The sequence below is a fragment of the Alternaria viburni genome (genome assembly GCF_023758015.1).
Source record: "Alternaria viburni strain BMP 2772 chromosome Unknown scaffold_19, whole genome shotgun sequence".
Classification (NCBI taxonomy): Eukaryota; Fungi; Ascomycota; class Dothideomycetes; order Pleosporales; family Pleosporaceae; genus Alternaria; species Alternaria viburni.
Genome location: NW_026055788.1, coordinates 297,492 through 322,161, shown reverse-complemented (window position 1 = coordinate 322,161; position 24,670 = coordinate 297,492). Strand labels below are relative to the sequence as shown.

General features: G+C 54.1%; 9 protein-coding genes across 9 annotated transcripts; 6 read left to right on the top strand and 3 right to left on the bottom strand.

Annotated features, from left to right (window-relative positions):
• Positions 1 to 757: 757 nt before the first annotated feature.
• J4E79_008216 (uncharacterized protein) lies at positions 758 to 1,273 on the top strand (the record flags this gene model as incomplete). The annotated part of the gene is made up of 2 exons (XM_049357075.1): positions 758 to 988; positions 1,040 to 1,273. The coding sequence occupies 2 exons, from the start codon at positions 758 to 760 to the stop codon at positions 1,271 to 1,273; spliced, it is 465 nt and encodes a 154-aa protein (XP_049208439.1).
• Positions 1,274 to 2,191: 918 nt separating this feature from the next.
• Positions 2,192 to 3,127, top strand: J4E79_008215 (uncharacterized protein; the record flags this gene model as incomplete). The annotated part of the gene is made up of 2 exons (XM_049357074.1): positions 2,192 to 2,973; positions 3,025 to 3,127. The coding sequence occupies 2 exons, from the start codon at positions 2,192 to 2,194 to the stop codon at positions 3,125 to 3,127; spliced, it is 885 nt and encodes a 294-aa protein (XP_049208438.1).
• Positions 3,128 to 4,149: 1,022 nt separating this feature from the next.
• Positions 4,150 to 5,323, top strand: J4E79_008214 (uncharacterized protein; the record flags this gene model as incomplete). The annotated part of the gene is made up of 2 exons (XM_049357073.1): positions 4,150 to 4,543; positions 4,623 to 5,323. 2 exons carry the CDS (start codon positions 4,150 to 4,152, stop codon positions 5,321 to 5,323), a joined length of 1,095 nt encoding a protein of 364 aa, XP_049208437.1.
• Positions 5,324 to 6,583: 1,260 nt separating this feature from the next.
• On the top strand, positions 6,584 to 7,255 carry J4E79_008213 (uncharacterized protein; the record flags this gene model as incomplete). The annotated part of the gene is made up of 1 exon (XM_049357072.1): positions 6,584 to 7,255. The coding sequence occupies one exon, from the start codon at positions 6,584 to 6,586 to the stop codon at positions 7,253 to 7,255; it is 672 nt and encodes a 223-aa protein (XP_049208436.1).
• Positions 7,256 to 7,865: 610 nt separating this feature from the next.
• J4E79_008212 (uncharacterized protein) lies at positions 7,866 to 9,278 on the top strand (the record flags this gene model as incomplete). The annotated part of the gene is made up of 2 exons (XM_049357071.1): positions 7,866 to 8,083; positions 8,234 to 9,278. The coding sequence occupies 2 exons, from the start codon at positions 7,866 to 7,868 to the stop codon at positions 9,276 to 9,278; spliced, it is 1,263 nt and encodes a 420-aa protein (XP_049208435.1).
• A 1,148-nt stretch (positions 9,279 to 10,426) lies between these two features.
• Positions 10,427 to 10,780, bottom strand: J4E79_008211 (uncharacterized protein; the record flags this gene model as incomplete). The annotated part of the gene is given in 2 exon segments (XM_049357070.1): positions 10,427 to 10,570; positions 10,589 to 10,780. 2 exon segments carry the CDS (start codon positions 10,778 to 10,780, stop codon positions 10,427 to 10,429), a joined length of 336 nt encoding a protein of 111 aa, XP_049208434.1.
• A 293-nt stretch (positions 10,781 to 11,073) lies between these two features.
• J4E79_008210 (uncharacterized protein) lies at positions 11,074 to 12,707 on the bottom strand (the record flags this gene model as incomplete). Its single annotated transcript, XM_049357069.1, has 3 exons — positions 11,074 to 11,702; positions 12,133 to 12,357; positions 12,452 to 12,707. 3 exons carry the CDS (start codon positions 12,705 to 12,707, stop codon positions 11,074 to 11,076), a joined length of 1,110 nt encoding a protein of 369 aa, XP_049208433.1.
• Positions 12,708 to 15,547: 2,840 nt separating this feature from the next.
• On the bottom strand, positions 15,548 to 16,597 carry CRP46 (60S ribosomal protein L16; the record flags this gene model as incomplete). Its single annotated transcript, XM_049357068.1, has 5 exons — positions 15,548 to 15,686; positions 15,740 to 15,998; positions 16,087 to 16,140; positions 16,313 to 16,445; positions 16,574 to 16,597. The coding sequence occupies 5 exons, from the start codon at positions 16,595 to 16,597 to the stop codon at positions 15,548 to 15,550; spliced, it is 609 nt and encodes a 202-aa protein (XP_049208432.1).
• Positions 16,598 to 20,918: 4,321 nt separating this feature from the next.
• On the top strand, positions 20,919 to 24,089 carry J4E79_008208 (uncharacterized protein; the record flags this gene model as incomplete). Its single annotated transcript, XM_049357067.1, has 5 exons — positions 20,919 to 21,177; positions 21,277 to 22,048; positions 22,101 to 22,712; positions 22,762 to 23,143; positions 23,196 to 24,089. 5 exons carry the CDS (start codon positions 20,919 to 20,921, stop codon positions 24,087 to 24,089), a joined length of 2,919 nt encoding a protein of 972 aa, XP_049208431.1.
• Between the last annotated feature and the right edge of the window lie 581 nt (positions 24,090 to 24,670).

Sequence of the window (24,670 nt, the reverse complement as noted above, 5' to 3'; positions counted from 1 at the left end):
GCTCATCGTCCTTTTTATCGTCGATGCGCTGGCCTCTCAACCACCAGCCTGCTTCTTTGTGTGCCAATGTAAAACGCTCTCTGTTTGCAGGTGCATGCACACACTCGGCCATGGCAACAACAACACCGAGAAGATGACTTGAGGTAGACAAGCGCTTATATGATGACTCGCCGTTGCGGAGAGACGTTCAAAGGCAGGAAGACCGACAATGATCTCCAGACAGGCAAATTGGCGCGGCTGTGGTTTGTCACAGGGTGTCTGTCAATGATCTGATGCAGGAGATGCTTTCCATTTAGTCGACTGTTCATGTTCTCGGATCTCATTGACACGACTGTGCCCGGACTACCTAGGTATTCCAGCTCAGCGTGCCCTCACGTGCGTCACCAGCTGACTACACACCATCTCACCTTGCACTAGCTCTGTAGCTGTCAGGCTCCCATGGAACTCGTTACCTGGTTCCACAAAGTCACAGCACATGCCACATAGATATCCGTAGAGCATCCGATCTCATCCCATATAGCAACCCTGCCCAAGTGTTTACCCGGCTGTGCCCCTCGCCTTCGTCATCCCGCCCACCTGACGCGCACGTGCCAGCAGGGACCGCGCCGTCACCTCCAGGTCCAAAGCTTCACTCCACATCCCAAGATAGCAATCGCGCTTGGGCGCAACAGCGGGAGCCACAACCATCGGCCCCTCAAACGCTTCACCGCTAGCTCCCCGCCACCTTTCTCCCCTTGCACCCGCGCCAACAGCACGTATGACCGGCGGCGACCAACAACGAGTGGCCACCTCTGACTACCGTTCTGATTACCGCCACGGTCTCGACACAACTCCCACGCCGCAGCAGCCCTCGATTCACGCGTCGGATCGCCTGTCTATCACTATGGGCCTCACGTACAACATCTACCTCAACTCGACCACGTCGCGCATCTACGGCTGCAAGAACTGCAAGACGCATCTCTCCAACCATGACGACATACTCAGCAGGGTGAGCGCATATTCAACTCCCACACGTAGCCATATCGCTAACCGTCATGAGAACTTCCGCGGTCAACACGGCAAGGCGTACCTCTTCGATACCGTCGTCAACATCACCGAGTCGGACCCCAACGAGCGCAATATGACCACGGGACGTCACATAGTACGCGACATCCACTGCCGCCAATGCAAGGAGACTGTCGGCTGGAAATACGATAAGGCGTATGAAGCCAGTGAAAAGTACAAGGAGGGCAAGTTCATCTTGGAGGAAGAGCTTCTGTGCACCGTCACCTGAAGACGGAACTCTACTACGCAGCATCGACGTCATATTGAAAGGGCATTTGCTGGGAGTTTTGGATTGGATACTGCGATACGGCTTGTTTACCTGGATGGTGTTTACACGCTTGGATTTTGGTGAGCTTTGGACAAGGCGTTCATGTGGATTCACATGGTATGTTGCACTCTATAGCGTTGTCGCAATTTCCTATCGATATACTGAAGTACTGGTGCGGAAGGAGGCGGAGAGCTACGTCGAGCTTCAAGCTTGTCGGAGTCCGTCGCGAACCGGGGCACCCGACAGCAACCCAAGACGCGGGTCGAAACATTCCTTGATCAACCTCTCAGGATTCGCGTACCATCTTAGCGATTTTTATCTAAGCTACTATACACGCTTGCAGCCAATGTGCTCTCACTGCCCATCCTCTCTACCCCGCAGTCGAACCTCGGCGGGGTTGGAGCTACCACACCACATCATCACCGAGGAGCATTTCGCGCCTCCGATGTCGTCAGGGCGTGCGCCCTGTACTTAGTCCACAAGCTCCACTTGGTTGCAGGCAGTTTTTTGAAATACATCTGCTTTCCTCCTGAATCTCCTGATCACAATCTTTTCTCTTGACTTTCAATAACCATAATTACTCCTGACAACATACCAAGAGGCACGGCATGAAAGCAGTCGTATTCAAGGGACCGGGGAAGGTGGTGATTGAAGACAGACCAATTCCGAAGATTCAAGATGCAGGAGATGTTATCGTGAAAGTTGAAAAGGCACGTACGCTGATCAATACCATCACCTCCTACTAATTCTTATTCTTCACAGACGGCATTATGCGGCAGGTACTGAAAGTCACCAACTATAACAACAGCATCTCTGACATTTATTCCAAGCGAATTACACGTATTCCGCGGTCATCAGCCATCTGCTACCGACTTTGTGATGGGCCATGAGTTTACCGGCCACGTTCACGAAATAGGCTCATCGGTAAAGAGCTTGAAAGTTGGCGACCATGTTGTCTCTCCTTTCACAACATGCTGTGGCGAGTGTTTCTACTGCACCCACGGCTTCTCCTCGCGATGCGTCAAATGTCAGCTTTTTGGATGTCCTGCCCTAGACGGTGGCCAGGCAGAATACGTCCGAATTCCCCTCGCAGACTCCACAGCCGTCAAAGCACCACCTGGCATCAAAGACGAGGCACTGGTTCTTATGGCAGACATCTTCCCAACAGGCATGTTTGCAGCTAAGAACGGCTTCCAATATTCCACTCCCGAGGAGATCAAAGACAGTGTTGTTGTGCTTATTGGCTGCGGTCCTGTAGCTCTCTGCGCGCTGTGCAACATCACCGACTACAAGCCAAAGCACATTCTCGCTGTTGACTCAGTACCTTCGCGCCTCGAACTTGCCAAGTCACTGGGTGCGGAACCCTGGAACTTCCAGACTGATCGTGAGGGTCTCGATAAGCGCGTCAAGGAGCTCACAGACGGCCGTGGAGCAGACATTGTCATCGAAGTGGTCGGTCTGTCTCCTGCGCTTCGAATGGGATACGAATTGATCCGACCCTGGGGCGTCATCAGCTCGGTTGGAGTCCACAATGGCGAGATACCCTGGTCCGGAAATGAGGCGTATGGAAAGAACGTCAGAGTTCAGATGGGAAGGTGCCCTGTGAGAAGTGTGTTTGAGGAAGCACTTGACAGCTTGAAGAGGCATCAGGATAAGCTTGGGTGAGTTTGATGATAATGCAGGAGTGCAAGTCGCTGACTAACATGTGACAGCTTTATGGCTGATAAAGTCATGCCGTTGAGCGACGCCATTGAGGGCTACGAGTTGTTCGACAAGATGAAGGTGCAAAAGGTCGTTTTCGAGGCGCAAAAGTAGGGCGCATACAGATGGACTGCATTGAGTGGTGTTGAGGCGGTGTGAGGCTATGATACGGCGTTTGAGAGAGTGGATAAAGCACGAGCTGGCGTTGGTTGATGTGTGAGCGCGCATTGGGTGGTGTTGGGAGGCCGCTGCATACGTAGGCATGGTGAAGGCCTAGTCTCAATTGAACAATGGAAGGCAGAAAACCCGCGCATCTCAGCCAATCATGGAATTCAGCGGCACGATACATTCACATTCTAGTCGTGGCTAGCCAGTACCCTGAAAATGCTGGATTTAGCTGCATCTTCGCGGGGCCTTGGCCGTTTTCGGGGCTCGTGCACGCGGGGTCTATTCTGTTCTGTGTTGGGTGATGGGGCGCGCGAGAGTTGCGAACAGCTTGATGCATTCACGCCGGCATGCAGGCCATGCATGGTGATTGCTCCCGTGGATTCAGTGCCGCCTGCTGCACGAGGACAGCGATTGCGCCGAATCCCCTGCAGTGTCTCCCAGCACCTGCAATGTTTGTGGATAGGGCAAGGCTCGTCCGTCTCGCTAAGGAAAGCTACATCCTGCCGCCCTAATATTGCGCAGACCCAGGGCTTCGTCTCCCCTCCGTCACCTTACCTCCACTCTATCTGCACGCTCCAGAGAGGTTCCGCCAACACGCCTCTTCTCTTCTCCCACGCGTCCCCCAACCCTCCTCTCCGCTCCCTCCCACCTACCCTTGCGCCCTCCCCCTCTTACCTATCTGTCCGCTATCCCGCACCGACCACCTCCCCCGCCACTTCCGTAGTCGCCAGTGAGTAGCTTCCATGCACACTCCCAAACACGAGCCTTTGACACAATTGCTGATACGTAGCACGATAGCCTCGACACTTTCGACTCGTCCTCTCCTACCCCTCCGCCGCAGCACACCCAGCTCTCTTCTCTGTCTCCGCGACCCACCTTCTTCTCTTGTAAGTATCGCGATAGTGCGCGCGTCGCAAAACTACGTCACTGACCGCAGCTGCAGCCCGTCCCTAGGCCATCCCCACAACATGTCCTCAGAAGAGCCCCAACCCGGCCCCGGTCAGGATGCTAGCCGCGTCGCCGACCAGCTGGACCGCCTCAACATGGACGGCGAGGGCGAAGTAGTCCCGCGCACCGAAGAGGAATACGCAGAGTCGCAGCTCACCCTCCGAGCCATTGTTTCGTCCAAGGAGGCCGGAGTCATCATAGGCAAGGCGGGCAAGAACGTCGCTGACCTGCGCGACGAGACTGGTGTGCGCGCCGGTGTCAGCAAGGTCGTCCAAGGTGTCCATGACCGCGTCCTCTCCGTCACCGGTAGCCTCTCTGGCATCTCCAAGGCTTATGGCCTAGTCGCCAAAGGTCTGCTCGAGGGCGCCCCTGCTATGGGCATGGGCGGCGTTATCCGCACCGACGGCACTCATCGTACGTACAATTGCGACACCCCGGCGCTTCCCAGCGACATGGCTGCGTTCAAGCGCTGATACCAAGCTAACTTCTGTAGCCATCCGCCTGCTCATCTCGCACAACCAAATGGGCACCATCATTGGTCGCCAGGGCCTGAAGATCAAGCAGATCCAGGATGCCTCCGGCGTGCGCATGGTCGCACAGAAGGAGATGCTCCCCCAGTCCACCGAGCGCATCGTCGAAGTCCAGGGCTCGCCCGGTGGTATCGAGAAGGCTATCTGGGAGATTGGCAAGTGCCTCATCGACGACCACGAGCGCGGCTACGGCACTGTCCTCTACAACCCCGCCGTCAGGGTTCAGCCTGGTGCTGGTCCGGTCCCTCTGTCCAACGGTGGTGGCGCACCCGCAGGTGGTATGGGCGGACGCTCGTACAACCGCACTGGTCACGGCGCTGACTTCAGTGACGCGCCTCCTGCCTTTTCTCGACGATCTGGCTCCGATGCCGCCAGCAGGCCCCCGCCCCCAACGCACACCGAGGATGGCGAAGAGATGCAGACCCAGAACATCAGCATCCCGTCTGACATGGTCGGCTGTATCATCGGACGCGGCGGTAGCAAGATCAGCGAGATCCGCAAGACGTCCAACGCCCGCATCTCCATCGCCAAGGCACCTCACGATGACACCGGCGAGCGCATGTTCACCATCACTGGTAGTGCCAGTGCCAATGAGAAGGCGCTCTATCTGCTGTACGAGAACTTGGAAGCCGAGAAGATGCGCCGCAGCCAGGCCCAGGAGTAGACCGCTCTCTAGCGCATCTGCTACCCAACGTCGGCGCCGTTGGGTATTGCCAACCCTCTTGGGAGGTGCAAGATAGCTTGAGGCCGTGCAGGCCTCGCTGTCAGTCGCCAGCTCTTCACATCCGTCGCCATCTGCATTCATGTCTCCCGAAACGGAGACCACGAAAACCGACAACAAAAGCATGGAATTGCTGAATTTCTTACTTGCTGTTACTGATGGATACCACGGATTGTCTGGAGCATTATTTACTTTTCTTACTATTGTCGAGAGAGAACTGAGTGCACGCTGAGCGGCTCACGAATGTCATGACGTTATGGCCTTTGATATCCGGATAGTACATCTGCTCAAGGGTAGCAGCTCTGACATCCATCTTTGGGTTTTCTTGGCGAAGAAGAGTTGGGAAGAAGTGAGAAGCTTCTCACCACGTCCCGAGCTCTACTCCGACACTCCGATGTACCTTCCTAATCACTCCCTCACTCCTTACCCGAAACCCTTCCCTCTCCCTTGCTCCCCTACCGACACTCCGATACAAACAAACAACATCTACTACCAATATTTAGAATTCTATGATGATAGTGTCTAGACTGCGAACTACTCCTAACGTGATGTGGTACTTGCGAACGTTTGATGATGGTGCTGCCCAAGGGGAAATGAGTGCAGCATTGCACGTGCAGAACGAGGCTGCCCAGATGTTCCGAACCGTTGGACCCTCCAATCGGGAATACGTCATTAGTGTCACGCTCGGACGCTGAGCACCTGAGCACGATGTCTTCGCCACAACAACTGAGCTTTCCACAGAGGGTTCAGCAGTGAGAGGAAGGTGTTCCGTCAAAGAAGTACTTGGAGCAGCACAAGCTCGAACGACAAACGCTGCAGGCGCGGGATGCTCGCCCACGGTGAGGTTCGGCAGGCAGGCTTCGTGTGCCTCGCTAATCCTTCCAGGATCGCCCAGACGCCAGACGCGGGCAGGCGGTAGACTAGGGCAGAGACAGATTTGGCACCCCGACTGATTTCCGAAGGCTGGGTAGTAGCTGTTTCTTTTCAGGAGCTAGCTCTTCTAGGAAGGGGTGCATGATGGTTAAAGATGATTTCTTGACCGCATGTTCCCTCTCTGCCTCGCTTCTGCTCCTCCACAATATTCCTTACTCCATCCGCAACTCCCCTACCAGACGACACCAAACGAATTCACGGTTTGAAGCCTACGAGACTTGACACCGCCTACAAAGCACACACCACTCTCAACTGAGCACCACGACTATCATGGCGCCCATCCAAACGCAGACGATTACCCCTCACCAATTCAGCAACCCAGTCACTGTCATTCGAGCATCAGGACGCATATCGAAGCCACCAGCGCGATCAACGCGTACGCAGACCAAAGCACTGTTGTCTCATTCGCCACAAATACCTACCGCCCACCCAGACATCGACATCAGTCTGCTCCGTAACAAGTTGCTTCTTCAGTGCCGCCAGTACATCCCGTCAGAGCTTCTCCACGAAGCACTGGCAGACGGCATCTACTCACGCGCAACACACTGGATCACGCCCTCCTCCAACGCTGCGTCAAAGTTCGGCAAGCGGAAGCGCTACTATGTCTTGCATAGCGCAAACTTTACGTTTCAGTCCATGGGCAGCGCGTGGGAAGCGCGGATTCTATCTAGAGGCAGCCAGCCTATCGATGCAGGAAACGGAGTAGTCGTCTTCGTCAAGGAGAGGAAAGAATGGGACGCATTCATGGCGGGGTACAGAAGGCAAGGAAAGCGAGCGGGGCAGCTGATGAGGCTCAAGCAGAAAGACACGGAGCGAGGGTGGAGAGATGCGTGGAAGAGGAAATGCGGGATGGAGCAGGGCGGCGGTAAGGAAGTCAACGCTGGGCCAATGTGGGTGCTGGTCAAGAGCGCTGTTTCGAAGATTGTCAGAGGTGAGGCGTGAGCTTGCCTTCTGGGCCCCGGAACAGAGTGGGGGCTGCATCTGCTGGCGTTTGGCCTTGGATCTTCTTTTTTAGCGAGCATATTTTCACGACCTTATGAACGGCTGGAGCGGTAAGCGCGGAGAAGGCTTTGATGCCTTTTCCAGACTATGCGTAGATATCTTCTCCCACAATAAATGACACAATCTCATGAAAACTCAGTCGGCAGATTGGCGCCCTTTGCATCGTGTGTGTGCTCCTCCAGCTCGCAGTGAAGCGGCGCTCCACACACTAGCGAGTGGGTGGCGCGCCCCGGTCGAGTCGATCCCTGAGGCTCAAACACGGCCCGTGCTCGATTCTAACTCCGTCTTAGCCCCGGCCCGGCCACTGATGCCACGGTTGAAGCTTAGATGCCTATGGCGCAGGTGTAATCTAAACCTAGGGCCAGGTGTACACTTTCCACTGACCCGCAGTCGCTCGAGAAACACTGTTCCTCTGTATCCCTCGCGCATCATCATCGCGCGGTCCACTCCTTTACACACAGCGCGACACGCCACAACACGAACGCGGCGCGCGCCTTCCTCAATCAACTCCCACGACGTCACTAGCGATACCCACCATACAGCACGTACAATGGCGGAACCCTCTCGGCGCAAGGTCAATGAGACGAATGGAAACGCGAAGGGAGATGTGCACCAACTGGATGGCGCCCACCAATTGGACGGCGCGGTGCATTCGATCGAGCAGAAGCTGGAAGAGCAAGCAGAGCTCCATGCGCGGAACCCTCAGGAGCAAAAGGAAGCAGGGCTGTTCCAGCTGGTAATCTGTGTCGCTGGTATATATGGAAGTTTGTAAGTCACGATAGAGCCTACGTTGACGTTACGTCGCCTACTTTGTACGTTTTTACGTCAATGTAGGCTGCAGACCTGTTCAGCTTTTTTCGTGTATGAGGCGGTCACAATGTACAACAGTACATTGGAAACATAGCTAACACAGGATAGTATGACCTGGGCATGGATCCAAGAGCGATTGACAACCACCACCCACGGCCCCAACAACCAGCGCTTCACGTACTCCATCTTCCTCAACACCGTCCAATCCGCCTTCGCTGCCATCACCGGCCTACTCTACCTCAACCTCTCCGCGAAGAAAGACCCCAAGACCGGCGTGCGCAAGGTGCTACCCATCTTCCCCTCGAAGGACATCCTCATGCCGCTCCTCGGAATCGCCGTCACATCGTCGCTCGCGTCCCCCTTCGGATACGCAAGTCTCAAGCACATTGACTACGTCACCTTCATCCTAGCCAAGAGCTGCAAACTGCTCCCGGTCATGTTCCTCCACATCTCGCTCTTCCAGAAGCGATACCCCATGTACAAGTACGCCGTCGTCGGTTTCGTGACTCTCGGTGTCGCAGTCTTTACACTACACAGCCCGTCCACGGCGAAGAAGGCCGCGAAGAAGGGTGTCAGCGCAGACGCCTCGCAAACTATTGGTCTAATTCTGCTCGGGGTAAATCTTCTCTTCGACGGCCTTACGAACACGGTCCAAGATCACATCTTCAGCAGTTTCAAAGGTTTCACCGGACCCCAGATGATGTGCGCCCAGAACATCATGTCGACAGCCCTGACAGTGTCGTACCTCCTCATCACACCTCTCCTTGCATCCACGCCCCTCGCTGGCTGGATCGGCCTTGACCCACGCTCCTCATCCGGTGAACTCTCCGACGCGCTCTCGTTCATAACCACATACCCCGCTGTTGGCTGGGACGTCCTCATGTTCTCCGCCTGTGGCGCTATAGGCCAGGTCTTCATCTTCCACACCCTAGCCCACTTTAGCTCGTTGCTGCTTGTTACAGTGACGGTTACGAGGAAGATGCTGACCATGGTTTGGAGTGTGTGGTGGTTCGGTCATGAGATTACTGGCATGCAGTGGCTAGGTGTTGGACTAGTGTTTGGTGGTATTGGTGCGGAAGCGGCGGTGGGGAGGAGGGAGAAGGCGAAGAAGGCTGCGGCTAAGAAGTTGGAGGAGGAGAAGAGGAAACGATAGATTATGTGAGTTGGGATACATATTTTTTGAGAGTACTAGAGGATAAAGCGGTAGACGATTCTTGTGCAGTTGATAGAGAATACCTTTTTTCTTAGACTAGCTTCAATTCATGAGCTCGGACAGCAGTCAAGCTGAGCCTTACTCATCTGTATCACCACGCCCCAATTGCCCCACTTCCTCTTCGAGAGCTCCAACACAAACTGCACACTCTCTCTATTAGCAGCAAGTATCAAGACATACGCAGTACACACTCCAAACCATGTCACAAGAACCTCTCCTGCCTTCCTACGGCGCAGCTACCCAGCGCCCCCGCTCAAGCGAATACCGTCTTGTTGCAAAGCACACCAATGCCGCTCGCGCACTGATGAATACTCTCTTCGTGTTTGTCTCATGTGTCAGCGCTATCTTTGCGACTATCTGGGCAAGTCGAAGCAGTGGTACGCAAGCGGATCCCGTAAGTAATCAACCAGGTTTGATAGTCCTCTATTGACGTCTCACGCAGCCTCACACCCCACACACTGACACTGCGCCCCTCCTTCCGTATTTCGCATCCATCTCTCTCGTAGTGTCAACGTGCTTCTGGATCGCCTATCTCGTATTCATCGCGCATGACAAAGAAAACGGCTCGGTTCTCAAGCGCAAGATCACTATCGGTGTTGGGATTGCTGGGAAGGCGGTGCTCGCAGCGGCTCATGTGGCGATCTGGCAGGCATACAAGATGTGGTGTGAAGGGCTTGAGACACCGAATTGGGCAGTAGTGTTCATGGCGGCGCAGGCTTGGTTCGATGTGGTGTTTGTGGGGATTCACGGGTGGGTGATGTGAGCGCTTATGGTGACAAGGAGGGTCATGTTGCGATGAAGGCGTCGATGCAACAGCTTGGTGAGATTCAGCTCAGTTGTCTGGAGATCAACGCCCTTCCAAACTCATTGGGATTACGGAAGTCACACGCCCAGATGGGCTAGCACCTCGCACTAGAGTCTCAGGGATCGTGGAATTGGAAGCTACGTGCCAGTATCCATCTCCCACACTCCCGGCGACATCACTTCCCGATAATAAGAGGCTACCTCGAATATGTATACTTTCTGACTACACCTCCGTAAAACATTTCAATTGAGGCGGCAACACAGGATTGTTCTTGTCTGGCGCCCTAATTCCGGTCACCTGCACTGCTACCTGTGCCATCGTCGTATTCCTGGCCAGCGTGTTCATTACCTTCAACTCCTTGGTTGTTGCCACCAGATCCCTGGTCATTCTTCTTCTTCGATGCGAGATGGGCTACCATGATTAGTTTCTGCTCCTCAGCACGTACAACCGCCGCAGGCAATCGTAGAGACATCTGGGCGTTAGCATACGCATCGGCAAATGGGCCTGTGCGTCCGTCTCTTTGACTCTCAGTAGCTATCACGTCTGCTAGACCGTTGTAGACGAACAAGTACTCCAGGTTGCTGAGTATCGTGCTTGTGTTACCGGAGGCAGTGGCGACTGGGTCGTTCGACGACATGCTGTGGTTGGTGGATGCGGTCGAGATTGAGGGTGACTGATGACGGATGGGTGGAGTTAGCTATAGAATCGGTGAGTTGAATGTCTTCTTATTCCCATTACGTTCTCAGTATCGATTGCTTTCGTATCCGCATGGCTTCGCCATGTGATCCATACGTCACGCGCGGTACGCACACAGGTATCACTGACGGCAATGAAGGGATGTACTATTCATTCTACAGATATTAGGAGACTTGGGATGTTCATAGAGTTACGGGAAGCTTTGAGTACTCCCACCAGCTGTTGAGATTCCCACTACCCTTGTACTGCTTTTCCTTGATCTGCCAATGCCATCTGCTTCGCTTTCCTTTCCTTAGCCGTCAGCCTTTTCTTAGCTGTCAAATGCGCAATCTCGATCAGGATACCTGGTTCCGGAAACTTTTTCGCGGCTTCTCGAAAGTCTGGGAAGTTCTCACTAGCAATATCCTTGAAAGTCTTGTTGACGCCCTCGTACAGCCTTATCAGGTCCTCGTCATCTGCTTCATTCCAATTATCGTTGCACTTCTGTTGCATCTTGCTCCACTTATTGCTGAACTTCTTGCTGTCCTGATTCAAGAAGAAGAGATTCAATTCGTCGGGCACAACATCGGGGTGTCGTATGATCATGTGTCGCATGATACAGAGCAGTGCATAGAGATCGCGGGTATCGAACGACTCATTCATGGCCCTCATTGCCTGTGAGCCACCTTTACAAAGAGTTACCGGCCAACCTGTCTGATTCAAATCCTTACGTAATTCATCTTTCTCTTCTTGGTCAAGGTATAAGGAGTCGAGCGCTCGGTTGCGTCGTGCGACCAGATCTCGGGTTTTCTCGATATCATTTAGCGCTTGGTTACCAGGTGGTTGTGTTGTGGGCGCCACAGTTGGGCCTGGTGCGGGAACATCTGCACTAGATGAGGTGGAGGCCATGATAGGTATCAGTCAGGAATTGCACGAGGGTTGGCTTATCAGCATTATATAATACTCACTGTTTGCTGACGTACAAACTTGATGCGATATCAGTCAGTAGGACGGGGTCATGCTTGCCACGACGTATCATTGCGACCCAAGATATTACGTTGACGTAGGACTCATATTGGTGTTTACCTAGGTACTCTTTCGTTTGTAGGGGGGCACGTGGTATTGAGATCGTACCGGCACTTCCGGTGACCCTCAACAGAGCGTGAGATCCTCAGCGAAGGGTTATAACGACAGTATCTTGCCAATTCAGCTAATTCAGTGTGTATACAGCGAAACTGTACACATATTCTAAACCCCCCTCTTATTCCGTTGTCAGAGAATTATACTGGTCACGACACTGACTGACTCGCATACCAATGAAAACGTACTCTGCTATCTTGTTCATTCCCAGCAGTTTCTCGTCCCCCAGCCTCACGAGCAGGTCATTGTCCACATCTTGCCAAGTCCATGTAGGACCATCTCCGCAGCCCTCGATTGAGTCAAGAGACTGCCAGACTGTTGGCCAACCGTACTTTTCAAACAGCCCGCGTATCTGGCTCTGAACTTCCTCTGATACAGGCAGCTTGGAGAGGACAAAACCTTTGTACTGTTCCAGTAGCTGTGTTGCAGATGCATCAGAATCGTTCAATGAGTCAGCTGATCAGCATTAAGCAGAATAGCGAGGGATATTTACCTGCATCCTCATCTCCCTGTCCGGCCCTAGCTTCGACCTCAGCCTGTGAAATAGCCGCGGGCAGTCGCTTGGAAACTTCTGAATCGGTATATGCTTTAACCTCTGCGAATTTAGGATCGCCTTTAAACCTTCCCACACGCCCGTCAGCAGCATTCTCAGCGGCAACCTCGTCCTGAACTCTGTTGTGAATGGCTTGAGCCTCGGTATCGCTGAGTATCTCGCTCGTGTTGATGAAAGCTCCGTCAGGTGAAAACATGATGGATCGATTAAGAGTAATTGACATCTGAGTCAGTACCGCAGGCTCATTTAGTTCCTTTTCAATGGAGAAGCAGCACCGATTGCTTCCCTCACCACACTGCTTCACCATGTGCTCAGATTTCACGCGTGGTGCAGACACATGACTCTGCATCTGTGTTTGCGACCGAGAGGCCCGATAGAGGAGGTGTGATGTGTTTTCATAAGCACAGCTACTCTACACTGCCCTTCCTCGCCCACTCCCTAAGGACATTCTTCTGTATCTTTCCCGTGCTCGTCTTGGGCAGTTCCTTGACCACCACGACCTCCCTGGGCACCATGAAGCGACTGATGTTGCTGTTCTCCTTGGCCCACTGAATCACCTCATCGCCCAACGTGTCGCTGTCTGTGCCGTCCTTTGTGGTAACAAAAGCCTTGGGCCGCTCGCCCCAGTGTGAGTCCGGCACGGCGCAGACGCCGACTTCGAGGATAGAGGGGTGCGTGGAAAGCATGGCTTCGAGCGCTACGCTGGAGATGTTCTCGCCGCCTGTGAGCCCTTCGGTTAGCAGGTCGCGTCAAAAGAGTGAGGCTCGGAAAGTCAACAACATACCACTGATGATGATGTCCTTCGCACGATCCAAGATCTGGATTGCTCCATCTGGATGCCAAACGGCTAGATCGCCTGTATGCAACCAGCCACCCTCCCACAACTTGCGCGTCGCTTCGGCATCTTTGTAGTAGCCCTTTGCGCAGATGTTGCCTTCGAAGATGACTTCTCCAATCTCTTTGCCGTTTCTTTCCACGTCAGTGAGGACGCCTTCCGGCTGCTCCGTCTTGATGACTCGCGTCGCTTTGCCCATGATAAAGCCGTGGCCTTGTCGTGCCATACGATCGTATTTCGTCTTCTCGGGGAGCGTTTCCCATTCGGGCATGTGGTAGCCTTTCGTGATCGGACCGTACGTTTCCGTAAGACCGTAGACGTGGACGGGGTGTAGGTTCAAGTTGGACATCTGTTCGAAGAGCCATGCGCTCGGTGGGCTTGCGGCTACGGTGACTCTGACTGGCTGGGGTAGGCGCTCTGCTTCCTTCGCTGCGCAGAGTAAGGTGTTGACGGTTGGTGCGGCGTTGAAATGCGTGATGCCTTCCTCCTTGAGCAGGCGCCAGATCTCTGCGTAGTCGATCTTGCGGAGGCAATAATGCGTTCCTCGGACGGCGGTGACTGACCACGGGAATGTCCAGCCCGTCGCGTGGAACATTGGCAGAGTCCAGAGGTACTTTGCGCGGCCGGTATGATAGTTCAGCCCAGACTCGATGACATTGCCCATGGCAGCAAGGTAGACGCCGCGATGTGTGTATTCGACCCCCTTCGGCCGTGCTGTTGTTCCGCTGGTGTATGCGAGTGCCATGACGTCTTCCTCGTCCTTCGCCTGCGACTCCAGATCTGCCCAGCCCTTGCCTCCTTGCTCAATATCGTACTTCAATCCCTCGAGTACTGCATCGTCGAAAGGGCCCGAGAGTTCGCCTTCTGTCGCATCGGTGTCTGTGTCAATCAGTATGGGTACGTTTGGTCTTTCCTTCTTGTATTCGTCCAACAAGCCCACAAACTCAGCATCGGCAATGATCATGTCCACGTCTGAGTGCTGGAAGATGTAACTGATGTCATCGTGCTTCAACCGGTAGTTGATAGCGACATTGACACCTCCTGCCGCCGCGATACCGAATGTGCTCTCCAGGAATGCTGGTGTGTTTGTCGCCAATATGCCTACTCTCTTATACCCGTGTTTCCTCAGGTAGTATGCCAGCCCTCGTGCGCGGTCCGCAGCTTCAGCGTAGGAGCGCCGTAGGATCTTGCCGTTCGCCGTCTTGTGGTATATTGCCATGGCGTCTGGCTCGATCTGCGCCGCGCGCCAGAGAAACCATGTTGGGCTGAGGGTGTGGAAATTGTGTCGATGATGGTATTCGTGGCTGTCGCCGGGATGGATGGGCGGTGGCCCAGGGACAGGGTTGGCGGACGTGAAATGCGACGCGAGTTGCTTGAGACGATCTTTAGCACCTTCCATTGTATCTGCACGAGGATCTGGTTGATCAACGTTCTAACAGCAGCTTATATACACGCGACGGAAATATTGATCTACGGTTTGGCCCAGCTGAGCTGAAGCTACAGACGCCAGAGTGCGGAGTAGCTCCGCTGTGGGACGAGATGCGAGAGATGTCCGAGGTCTTGAGCGATGAGAGGGCAGCAGGACGCGATTTTTGACAGGGGTGCGCGACGGCGGAAAGAATGATGTCGCGACACTCTGAACAACGTGGTCTAATACGTTTCTTACAGGGCGCAATGGCTGACAGCCGACCCTGAAGCTCCCAGCCATGGGGAAATCTGGGGAAGGGTACCGGTTCCGGTGCGGCACGACGTCACAGCCGAGGTTAAGCGCCAGTAGGCATACCCTATCCTCCCGACCGCGTCGGATAGCAGACACATTGGACTACGAGGCTGTTATGCAAGGTACCTGTCCAGTTCGTCACGGCAGGGTGGATGCAAAGCATAAAGGGAATCGTGAGTGAATTAACATAACCACAAGTCTATTGCTGAATGCTCAACGCCGTCACCATGCTTTACATCAGCTGGGATTTTTCATTTCGTATTGCTTCTAGCCGGAAGAGTACCTGAAGACACAGCAGACCGACCGCGAAGAGACCCATGAACACGTAAGCACCCTGGTATTGATGTGCTCTTTTAGCCTGGACACCCTTTCGAATGGTCGGAGTATAGTAGAGGAAATAAACATCCCATGAGCCCAATGCAATCCACGCCGAACCACGTCACCGAAACTGAAACCGACACTGTTCATCGACTGCCGATTTCTAGTATGCGAGGGATGTGAGCTCTTGCTGGACCTTGGAGTCGACGGAGGCCGTCTTCTTGGCCTCAGCCATCTGCCGGCGGATAGCCTTCTTGCGCTCGTAGTATGCGGCACCCTTGACCTTCCTGCGCTCCTCAAGACTACGCATGAATTAGCATTTCTGATCTCGCTGACATAGGCTGGAGCGACATACCGGGCAACGACGTCCTGGTACTTCCAGCCGAACTCGTGTCCGAGACGGCCGACAGTGCAGTACTTGCGTCCGGGCTTGAGCCTCAGCACCCTCAGGGCCTGGGGAACGACGACGCGCTTCTTCTTGTCGTAGGGAGCGGGGACACCCTCGAAGGTCTTCAAGCGCTCCATGGCGGCCTTACCGCGGGGAGTCTTGTGAGGAATCATACCGCGGACGGTTCGCCAGAACATCTTGGAGGGAGCGCGGAAGTGGAAGGGACCTGGCAGGTGGGTCAGCACATGTCGGCTAGTAACGCGCACATTCGACGTTGGACCGCGAGTGCGCCATGTATGGACAGGGAGACGTACCACCACGAGTGGGGTTGTAACGGGTCTGCTTGCGCAGGAAAGCAGAGTACTTCACTGTAGGGTCATGTCAGTTGCTGTCTTGCCAGAAAATTGTCCCTAGAGCGCTCCGCCAAAAAGCAGCCAAAGTGCAAATCGCCGGCCACATCATCCTCTTGTAGCCCCATGTACCAATTGCACTCCATGGCTTGCTCCTGATCTCGCTCGCTCGTTCGGTGGGTGTACGTACACTTGGCGCGGAAGAACTCGCCGGAGATGTTGAGGGCCTCGCATCGCACAACAACGATCTTCTGGCCGTTGAGGAGCTGCTTGGCGACGGTGCTGGCGAGGCGACCGAGCAAGTGGCCCTTGCCGTCGATGACCTGCGTGCGCTGTCAGCGAGACGTCCAAGGAAGATGCGTGGTGTTGACGGGATTGCAGGCTGGCATCGCGGCGGCATGCGAAGGCCAGTGCCTGGGATATCGGGCTGCGTCTATCGGGGCGTACGTACAATGACGGGTTCGAATGTCGACATTTTGCTCGACTCCGGTGTGCTGTGAGGTTAGTTGTCGTGATGGAGAGCTCGATGGATGCGAATTCCAGGTGGCTCGACTAAGCGAACTGAATATTCGAGTTTGTGGTGCACGGACCCATTAGCGTGACTTCATCTCCAACGAGGTGAGCTTGCCCATCACCAACGTCTGCATGACACCCAACGCCAACAACAACGCCAACAACTAACGCACGTCTTGTCGCTGGCCTGTGAGGTAGCAGTTTGAATAAAATGGACGCTTGCCGCTGCGGCGAGCTGTCGCAGCATCTGGCGGACCGCCTGCTCGTATCGTCATGTCAGACGCGCAGGTTCCAGGGTCGTTGAGGTTAATTGAACGGCTTCGACTGCGAAAGAAATAACAGTTCAGATCTGGCCTATGTGATCTTCTGAATGGTGGATTGCTGAACGATCTCTATGGCGTGGTCAGGCCACACGTTGAACGCACGACTCGACGTGCTTCTTTGCGACAGTCCTTTACGACAGTCTGAGCTGCTGATGCTGCCACTATTGCGATCATGCCAATCCAAACTGACCTCAATATCTGGATACATTGCCGACCTGCAAGTTGCGAGTACTCCAAGTCCGAGCCAAGGAGCAGCACTCGGCATCGTTTTGATCTGATACTCTGCTTAGATGCGTATGTTTCTATCGATCTCCAGCATGTGTCTGTCTTCAACATGTCGAACAGCAACGAGGTGAATGCTTTTGCGGTGGCTTGCTCTGGTCAGAGATAGGAAAGAGCGAGCGACAACAAGAGCACGACGACGTTGTGGGTCTAATGGCTTTGAACATCGTCGCTTACAAGTGCATCGTCTTTGTCTTTGAACCGCACTGAGATATACGTCGCAATACTTGTCGGTCTAAAGGGAAGGGCCTACAGGTAATTCTGTTAATCGAAGAAGGTCACGATAGCGTACGCTCTCGCTCCTGCCGGACTGAGCTGCAAAATGAACTTTGCGCCCCATCTGGCTCATGCTAGGCAGGCACGCCTCCCAGCTCTACCACGCGCATCATCAGTTCTGGTAAGCAGAAGCGTCTGCAAGAAGAGCCACGACTCACGTTATCGCAACGCGTTTATCCATGTCGCCAGCCATCATCATCTCGCCCGGCGATTTCTTTTCGACGATAGCTGCACACTGCCTCGTCACTTGTGCTGCAGATGCTCGAAGCGCATATCCCAACTTGCGAGCGGATGCATTCGTCGTTGGCACCATTGTATTGCATACGCAATGATCGTACGCATTCGGTAGCCTCGGCCCGTAGGTCTAGATTCTCTGTCACGGCTCTTGAACGGATGCTAACGGCTCTTAGTTGACGCCGACTGCTTGTACCAGAGTCGGTACATCCCGGTCTTCTTTTAAGGTTTGTGGAATCGACGGCTACTATGTCTTTCGCCTCTCGCGTCCGTAGTATACATGCTCGATTTACAACACAGAAATCTTGGCAGTGTATAGTTGCCTGGCGCTAATGGCTGGTAGTATCGGGCTATCCAACTAATCCGGTAACCCATTCACTACTTTCGGCATCCTCCATTAGTTTCAACATCTGTCACAATCTCGTCATTCGCTCCAACTGTGCATCGGACGGAGGACAGGCAAGACACCGCTATCCTCAGCCATGCATCTCGACGAACCTACGCTTATGTGAAGCCGTCGATACGCTTTCCATTAGGGATGCAGGCAGAATTAGCCATGCTGTTGTGGGCGCTCCAAAGAACGCCAATTTAACAATCATACTCATTTCGTCATAAGGATGCTCACCCTTCGACCAAGTACAATCAGAGTCCAAAATTCCGGAGGCTAATCCGTTAGTCTGTGCTACCTAGCCGTAGTTTGGATCTCGACCTTTTTACCGGAGCCAGATCGCCCACTACGTCACAGCATGGGGAAAACGTTTCGATGATGGATCTCATGGCTGTCTCGATGCCGAAGTCGCATTCACGACCAGGATGAAGCTAATGCAAGTAAGTCTGAAGCGGGTACCAGTGACGGGTGTGTTCAGCCCGAAGCTTGTTGCTGGCAAACATGACGAGAATACAAAATTTTCTTTCGCGATTACCACCACATTGCAGGGTGCGCTGATCGTGGTTCACTAAACGCATCTCGATTGCGGTCCTACTGCGGGTGTGATGCTTAAATTGTCGATCACAGAGGCTGCATGGATCTGCAGTGAACGTCACATTAGAGAGCCAAGGAGCCTCAGGTAAATCCATATCCTGATGGTCCATCACGCTACGCCTCGATTCGAGATGTTGCCTGAGAGCCCCAACGGACGAGTCACCGGTGATCGGCCCCTCGTCCTGTAGGTTACATTGGCTTTTACGTACAGGCGCAAGCAGCAAGCTAAGCACATGGACAGCATCCTTGCAAGGTTTCTCGCAACGACATATGCATCGTCATGCGCCACAACTCGAACCGATCGCGAGACTGGATTCGCTTGGCGTCATGCACACATTCTCCTGTTCAGCCACGTTTCACCAAGACGGAGTCATGACTTGGCCCATCTCCCAGACAATTTTGCGCCACTCCTGACGTAGCTTGGCCCATTGGCAGGTGACCATCAGCAGGAAATATCGTGCGTTTTCCTCTTGGCTGTGTGGCTAGTGTTGTGGCTAGAGCAGGAATACGATCAGCCCAATGCCAATGCCAACGGCATTCGAATTAAACGCTGACCGTGACCTGCCAGTGCACCCGCCGAGTCAGCGCGCGACCACCCGGCGGGCGAAAGTGGGTGCAACAAGCGATCCGCTGAGTCATCCGGAAGTCGGCACACATAGCTCAAGACAAGCACCACTAAAACCTCGTAGGGTGTTCCAATAACCACCGTGTGGGCTTCCATAACCGCAAGCGTGGCAGTGCCAAGGGACCTCGGTATGACATGAGTCCATCATCGGTACCTCCGACAGGACTACTCGTGGGAATCCATATATATGCATGTTTGCAGTTGTGGCGAGAGATCGGTTGACAAGCATCGCAAACGGTCGTGGAGAATTAGGCGACATGCGCCAGGCAGAACACGCATAAACGAGCCTGGTTGAGCAGAGTTTGCCTTCAAGATATCTCACATCTCAAAGGATTTCCCGCTTGGCGAGTCGATACGCTCTACAATATTGGCAGATTGTATTCATGGGGAAACTAAAGCGGTAGTTGGCCCCACTGAACGTTTTAAGCACCTTTCAAGGTCGTCACCCGAAAACGAACAGTTACGGAAAACAAATGAATTGACTGAAATTGTCCGAATGCGCACGACAGATGGGATGTGAATGTGAATCTTTCGCTTGTTGTACATTTCCTCTTTGTGGGAGAAGCCCAGGCATGGCAGAGCCGTGTGCGACGTCTGTCTGCCGGTGTACTGCAGACGACGGCCAGGGTCACCAGCCGCAGTCAAGCCACGCTGTCACCATCATGGCGACTTTATCCGGCGCTAAGATCTGTCGCGCAAGGCTGCATGCTGGTTGGTGCTGGTGGGTAGACAGGCCTTCGGAAGCTCGCCCTGGATGAGAGACCGAAGAGCCCACATCTGGGGTGAATATTTGTCTTCGCTTGGGCGTATGACAGATGGCTGGCAGGAGAATACGGTGCCACTCGACACCTCAGCCGTAAGCGAGTCTATCGGTGGCTGATCTTTGCTCGAAGTAGTGGCTTTAGAGCGCACGAGGAATATCGGGGAACGACTGAACTGCAACGGAATGGCGGATCAGACCACTAATGCGGCTTGAGTTGCTCCAAAAGCCATGGAGAAGGCTCGGCTTCGCTTGGACGCAGGGCTCCACGACTTGTTGGGTGGCGTCGCAGCAGGACCCCTCACCTCTGTCTCAACCCATGGGCGTCCCCAGGACACATGCCAGCAGCGGTATGACGCCACAGGGCACAGGTGAGCATGGCTGTGCTTGACGACTTGGCAAGGTGCAAGAGTGGCGTATCACTGAGGAGGTTTATCGGAAAGTGGGGCCCGCAGGAGCGGTGTGTATGCTGTGCAGAGGCAGCGGGCAGCTGGCAGCGTGCGATGCGGCCGTGGGCAATTCCAGAAAGCGTCGAGGGAGCTCGCCGAGATGAATGCACCAGTTCCAGGCTTGGCTGCCAGGTGAGGAGTGAAAAGCGGACGACTCGGCGGAGAGCAACGATTCGATTCCGGCGTCCAAAGGGCGGGACGGTGCCATGCGCTGGCGCTAACCCAACTCTAATCCCTGACCCACAAGCTTCTCCGCCGTCTTCACACACCCCTGCCGCGCGCATCCACCACTTTGCTCTTAGGCGCAGCGTTCCCCCCAGCCACAGCTGGCTACACTCTCCTCCCGACACCCATGACTTCTCCGGCCCTCACGACAACTGAGAGCCTTCCAGCAGACGCGGGCCGCTCGGGCCCCTTCGACAACCCGCAGGAAGACGCCTCTGAGTTTGGCGAGGAAAACTCAGAAACCAATGACGTCGGCGACGATCACGCACCGAAACAGCAACCCCAGAAGCGACGACGAGTGACGCGTGCCTGCGACGAATGCCGGCGCAAGAAGATCAAGTGCGACGGCAAGCAGCCGTGCACCCATTGCACTGTTTACAGCTATGGTATGTCCTGTGTGTACACTGAATTGCGTGGGAGAATGCAAGCTAACAGCCTACAGAATGGTAAATACCCTCTCCTAACGGATTCGCTACTGCTCACAGAACTGACCCCCTCTAGCACTTATGACCAGCCCTCAAACCGCCGCCGCAATGCGACGCCCCAGTACATTGAGGCTCTCGAAAGCCAGCTCAAGCGCGCAAAGGCGCTACTGCACGTGGTGCTGCCAACCGTGGATCTGAATGACCCCGCCATAGACGCCCACCTCCAGAACGGCCTGTTACCACAGCTGCCCCAAGCAGCTGTGCGGCCTCCTGTGATGCCTGTAGACCCCCGGATCGCGCAACACCAGGCACCGGCCCACAATGAAGACCAGCCTGATTCGCACCTGGAAGCCATGGTCAAAGCGACGGGCCAGCTTGATCTCGACGAAGAGGGCAAATGGGACTATCAGGGCCACTCTTCAGGACTCAGCTTTATGAGGGGCCTGCGGCAATTCGATGACATGTTCCAAATCCCTTCGGACGAGTCGCCGTCCCTCCGGCACCAATCCATGTCCTACGAACCGCCGTCTCCTTCCCTTTCAATCGCTGGATCCACTACAGCTCCGTCAAACGTGCCCCTGCCCAGCCAGAAAAATGCACGCATTCTCTGTGACAGTGCCATCATCCAGTACAGCGCCATGCTGCGCGTTGTCCATCTCCCCACTTTCTACAAGCAAATGAGCCGTCTTTACGAAGTCGCTCCCGAGAATTACGGCAGCGCCGAGACTAGCTTTCTACCTCTATTCTACTCCGTTCTAGCTTTGGGCAAACTCTATTCCGAAAATGACACCGGGGTCGATGTAGCAAGCTACGACATCCTTACCGACGAGGGGTACGCAGCAAAGTCTCCCTGTGCGAGCTTCGTCCATGCTAATGCGGTCCAGACTCAAGTACTTCAAAGCTTCGCGCCAGCTCTTGGACATTACTGACTGCAGGGATCTGACTTCACTTCAAGCCATCATTTTCATGATCCAATTCTTGCAATCGTCAGCCAAGCTTAGCACTTGCTATGCTTACATCGGAGTTGCTCTGCGCTCTGCGCTACGCATGGGCTTGCACCGTTCATTCAACGTCAAGTTCAATCCCATCGAAGCGGAAACACGTAAACGCATATTTTGGGTGATTCGAAGGATGGACACATACGTCGGGGCCATGCTCGGTTTACCGCGATTTCTGGACGATGAGGACATTGATCAAGAGTGGCCAGTTGAGGTCGATGACGAGTATATTACGGAGACGGAGATTCTGCCCATGCCCAATGGAAGCATTTCTGTCATGGCGGCCTTCAATGCCCACACGCGTCTCGTCCAAATCTTGAACAAGATCTGCAAGTACGTCTACCCTATCAAAGGCACACAATCAGGCGCCAAGAACTCTGTGACCTATTCTGTGGGCTACTCCAAGATTCGCGAAATCGAACAGGATCTAGCAAGATGGCTCGATGAGCTGCCTATCGCGCTCAGGCCGGGCGGTGACGCCCCTCCAATCATCAGGAGGTAAGCTGACTATCTAACATCATTTTTGCAGCTGCTGACATATACGCAGGGTGCAACAACTTCTCCGTATGGCGTTCGGACATGCGCAGCTTTTACTCTATCGGCCATTCCTACACTACGTTTCGCAATCGTACAACGTGAACACCGTGGACCAGAGAGCCTTTGCCTGCGCTTCTGCCTGCGTTAACGTCTCGCGCAATATTATCCACATTTCCACGGAGATGAGAAATCGCGGCCAATTGGCTGGAGCATACTGGTTTTCCATGTATACGACCTTCTTCGCTATTGTATCAATTTTGTATTTCGTCTTGGAGAACCCACAGAGTCCCACCAGTTTTGAATTGCTACGGGATGCAGTGGAAGGGAAGGACGTATTGGCGTACTTCGCGAAGAGGAGCGTGGCCGCTGATAGGTGCAGCACAGCACTAAAGGTAGGCACAGCACTAGTTTCTTCTGACTGACAACACTAATAATGTTTCCCAGGGCATGTTTGAACGTCTCCCGGAATCAATCAGACATGGTGGAGAGATCATTGCATCGAGGAAGCGCCGACAAGGAAGCTCGCCGCACTCTCTTGGCACCCGCCCTACCTTTGGTCAGAGCGACTCTGCCGCACCCCGCCGTGCGAGCACCTATCCCGATAGCATTCCCAATGTCAAGACTGCTGGCCAAGCCCAGTCATTTGAGTCTGGCGGCCCTGACTTTGGTAGCATTGGCTTGGGTTCTTCTTATCCCGCACACTCGATCTCCAACCCAAATCTATTCGATGGTGTGCCAGGCCTTACACCTACATCATCCAACGATAGCCTACCGAGCTTTGGCTTGGCTCCTATTCATGACTCGCAGCAGACATCATCTGCCTTTGGGCCAACAAGCCTAGGCAACCCTTTGGCAGACCCGTCAGGTCTTAATGTCCCCATCGCAGACATCTCAACAATGATGTTTCCGTCTGCCGACCCGCTCGCCTACCCCAACCAGCCCATGACTGCTTTTGAAAACAAACATCCACAAACTTTCGACCGCAGTACTGGCACCCCGGTGAGCGGACACCCTCCTCAACTTTCGACCAGCATGGAGATGAAAGGACACCCGGCCATGTTTGCTCCCACGAGCACGCCCAATTCGCAAGCTCGACCCATGGACAGTGAGGCGCAGATCTTTACTTCCATGCCCATGTATTTCATGCAGGGTAACCAGCAATACCGCGGATATCCACCTCAGCAGGGTATGCCGATGCAAACATCCAGCAACATGCCTTTTGATGAGCTGATGCATCAAGAAGACTGGTCGCAATCTTTTATGGACCCTGCGATGAACATAAATGATGGGAGGTCATCGCTGAACAATGCCCAATTTGGCCAAAATGGATGGCGTTAGTTCGTCGACTCACACAACGCGGACCACTGGACGGGGCTATCAACGCTTTAACGTTTGTTTTCTGCTTTGTTGTGAAGCATGCTGAGTCCCATCTATCGATGTGCATCAGCTTCGACTATGAGCGGTGCCCTCGCCCGCGCCCTCCTTCCCACACAACGATTACGGCCGATATTTCCTTAGTACACTGAGCGTTTTATTCCGGCGTTTGCGAGTCTACCAAAAGCATTATACCCCATTGTCAACCGGCTGGCACCGATGAGCTAAGCGTTTTCCAACGGTATGCGTAGGGTGAGGACAGAGCCTCACTGACGTAGTTGTGACTTTTCAGTCCACTACGATCGCGACCTGTCCAATGCATTTCAGCATTGATTTTTTTTGCTTTGAAGACTTCGATTTGGATTTGGCGTTCGAAAAGCTAGACTTTTTGAGCGTGACGGACCTCGCGGCTGCGAGTGTAGATTGAGCATCTCATGAAGATACTCATGAAGGTTGGAAGAAGTGCGTTGAAGGACCACACTCATTTTGTCCGAGCCAGTAACGGGTAACGCCGTAGATTAGCAAATTGACTGAAGGCGATACCT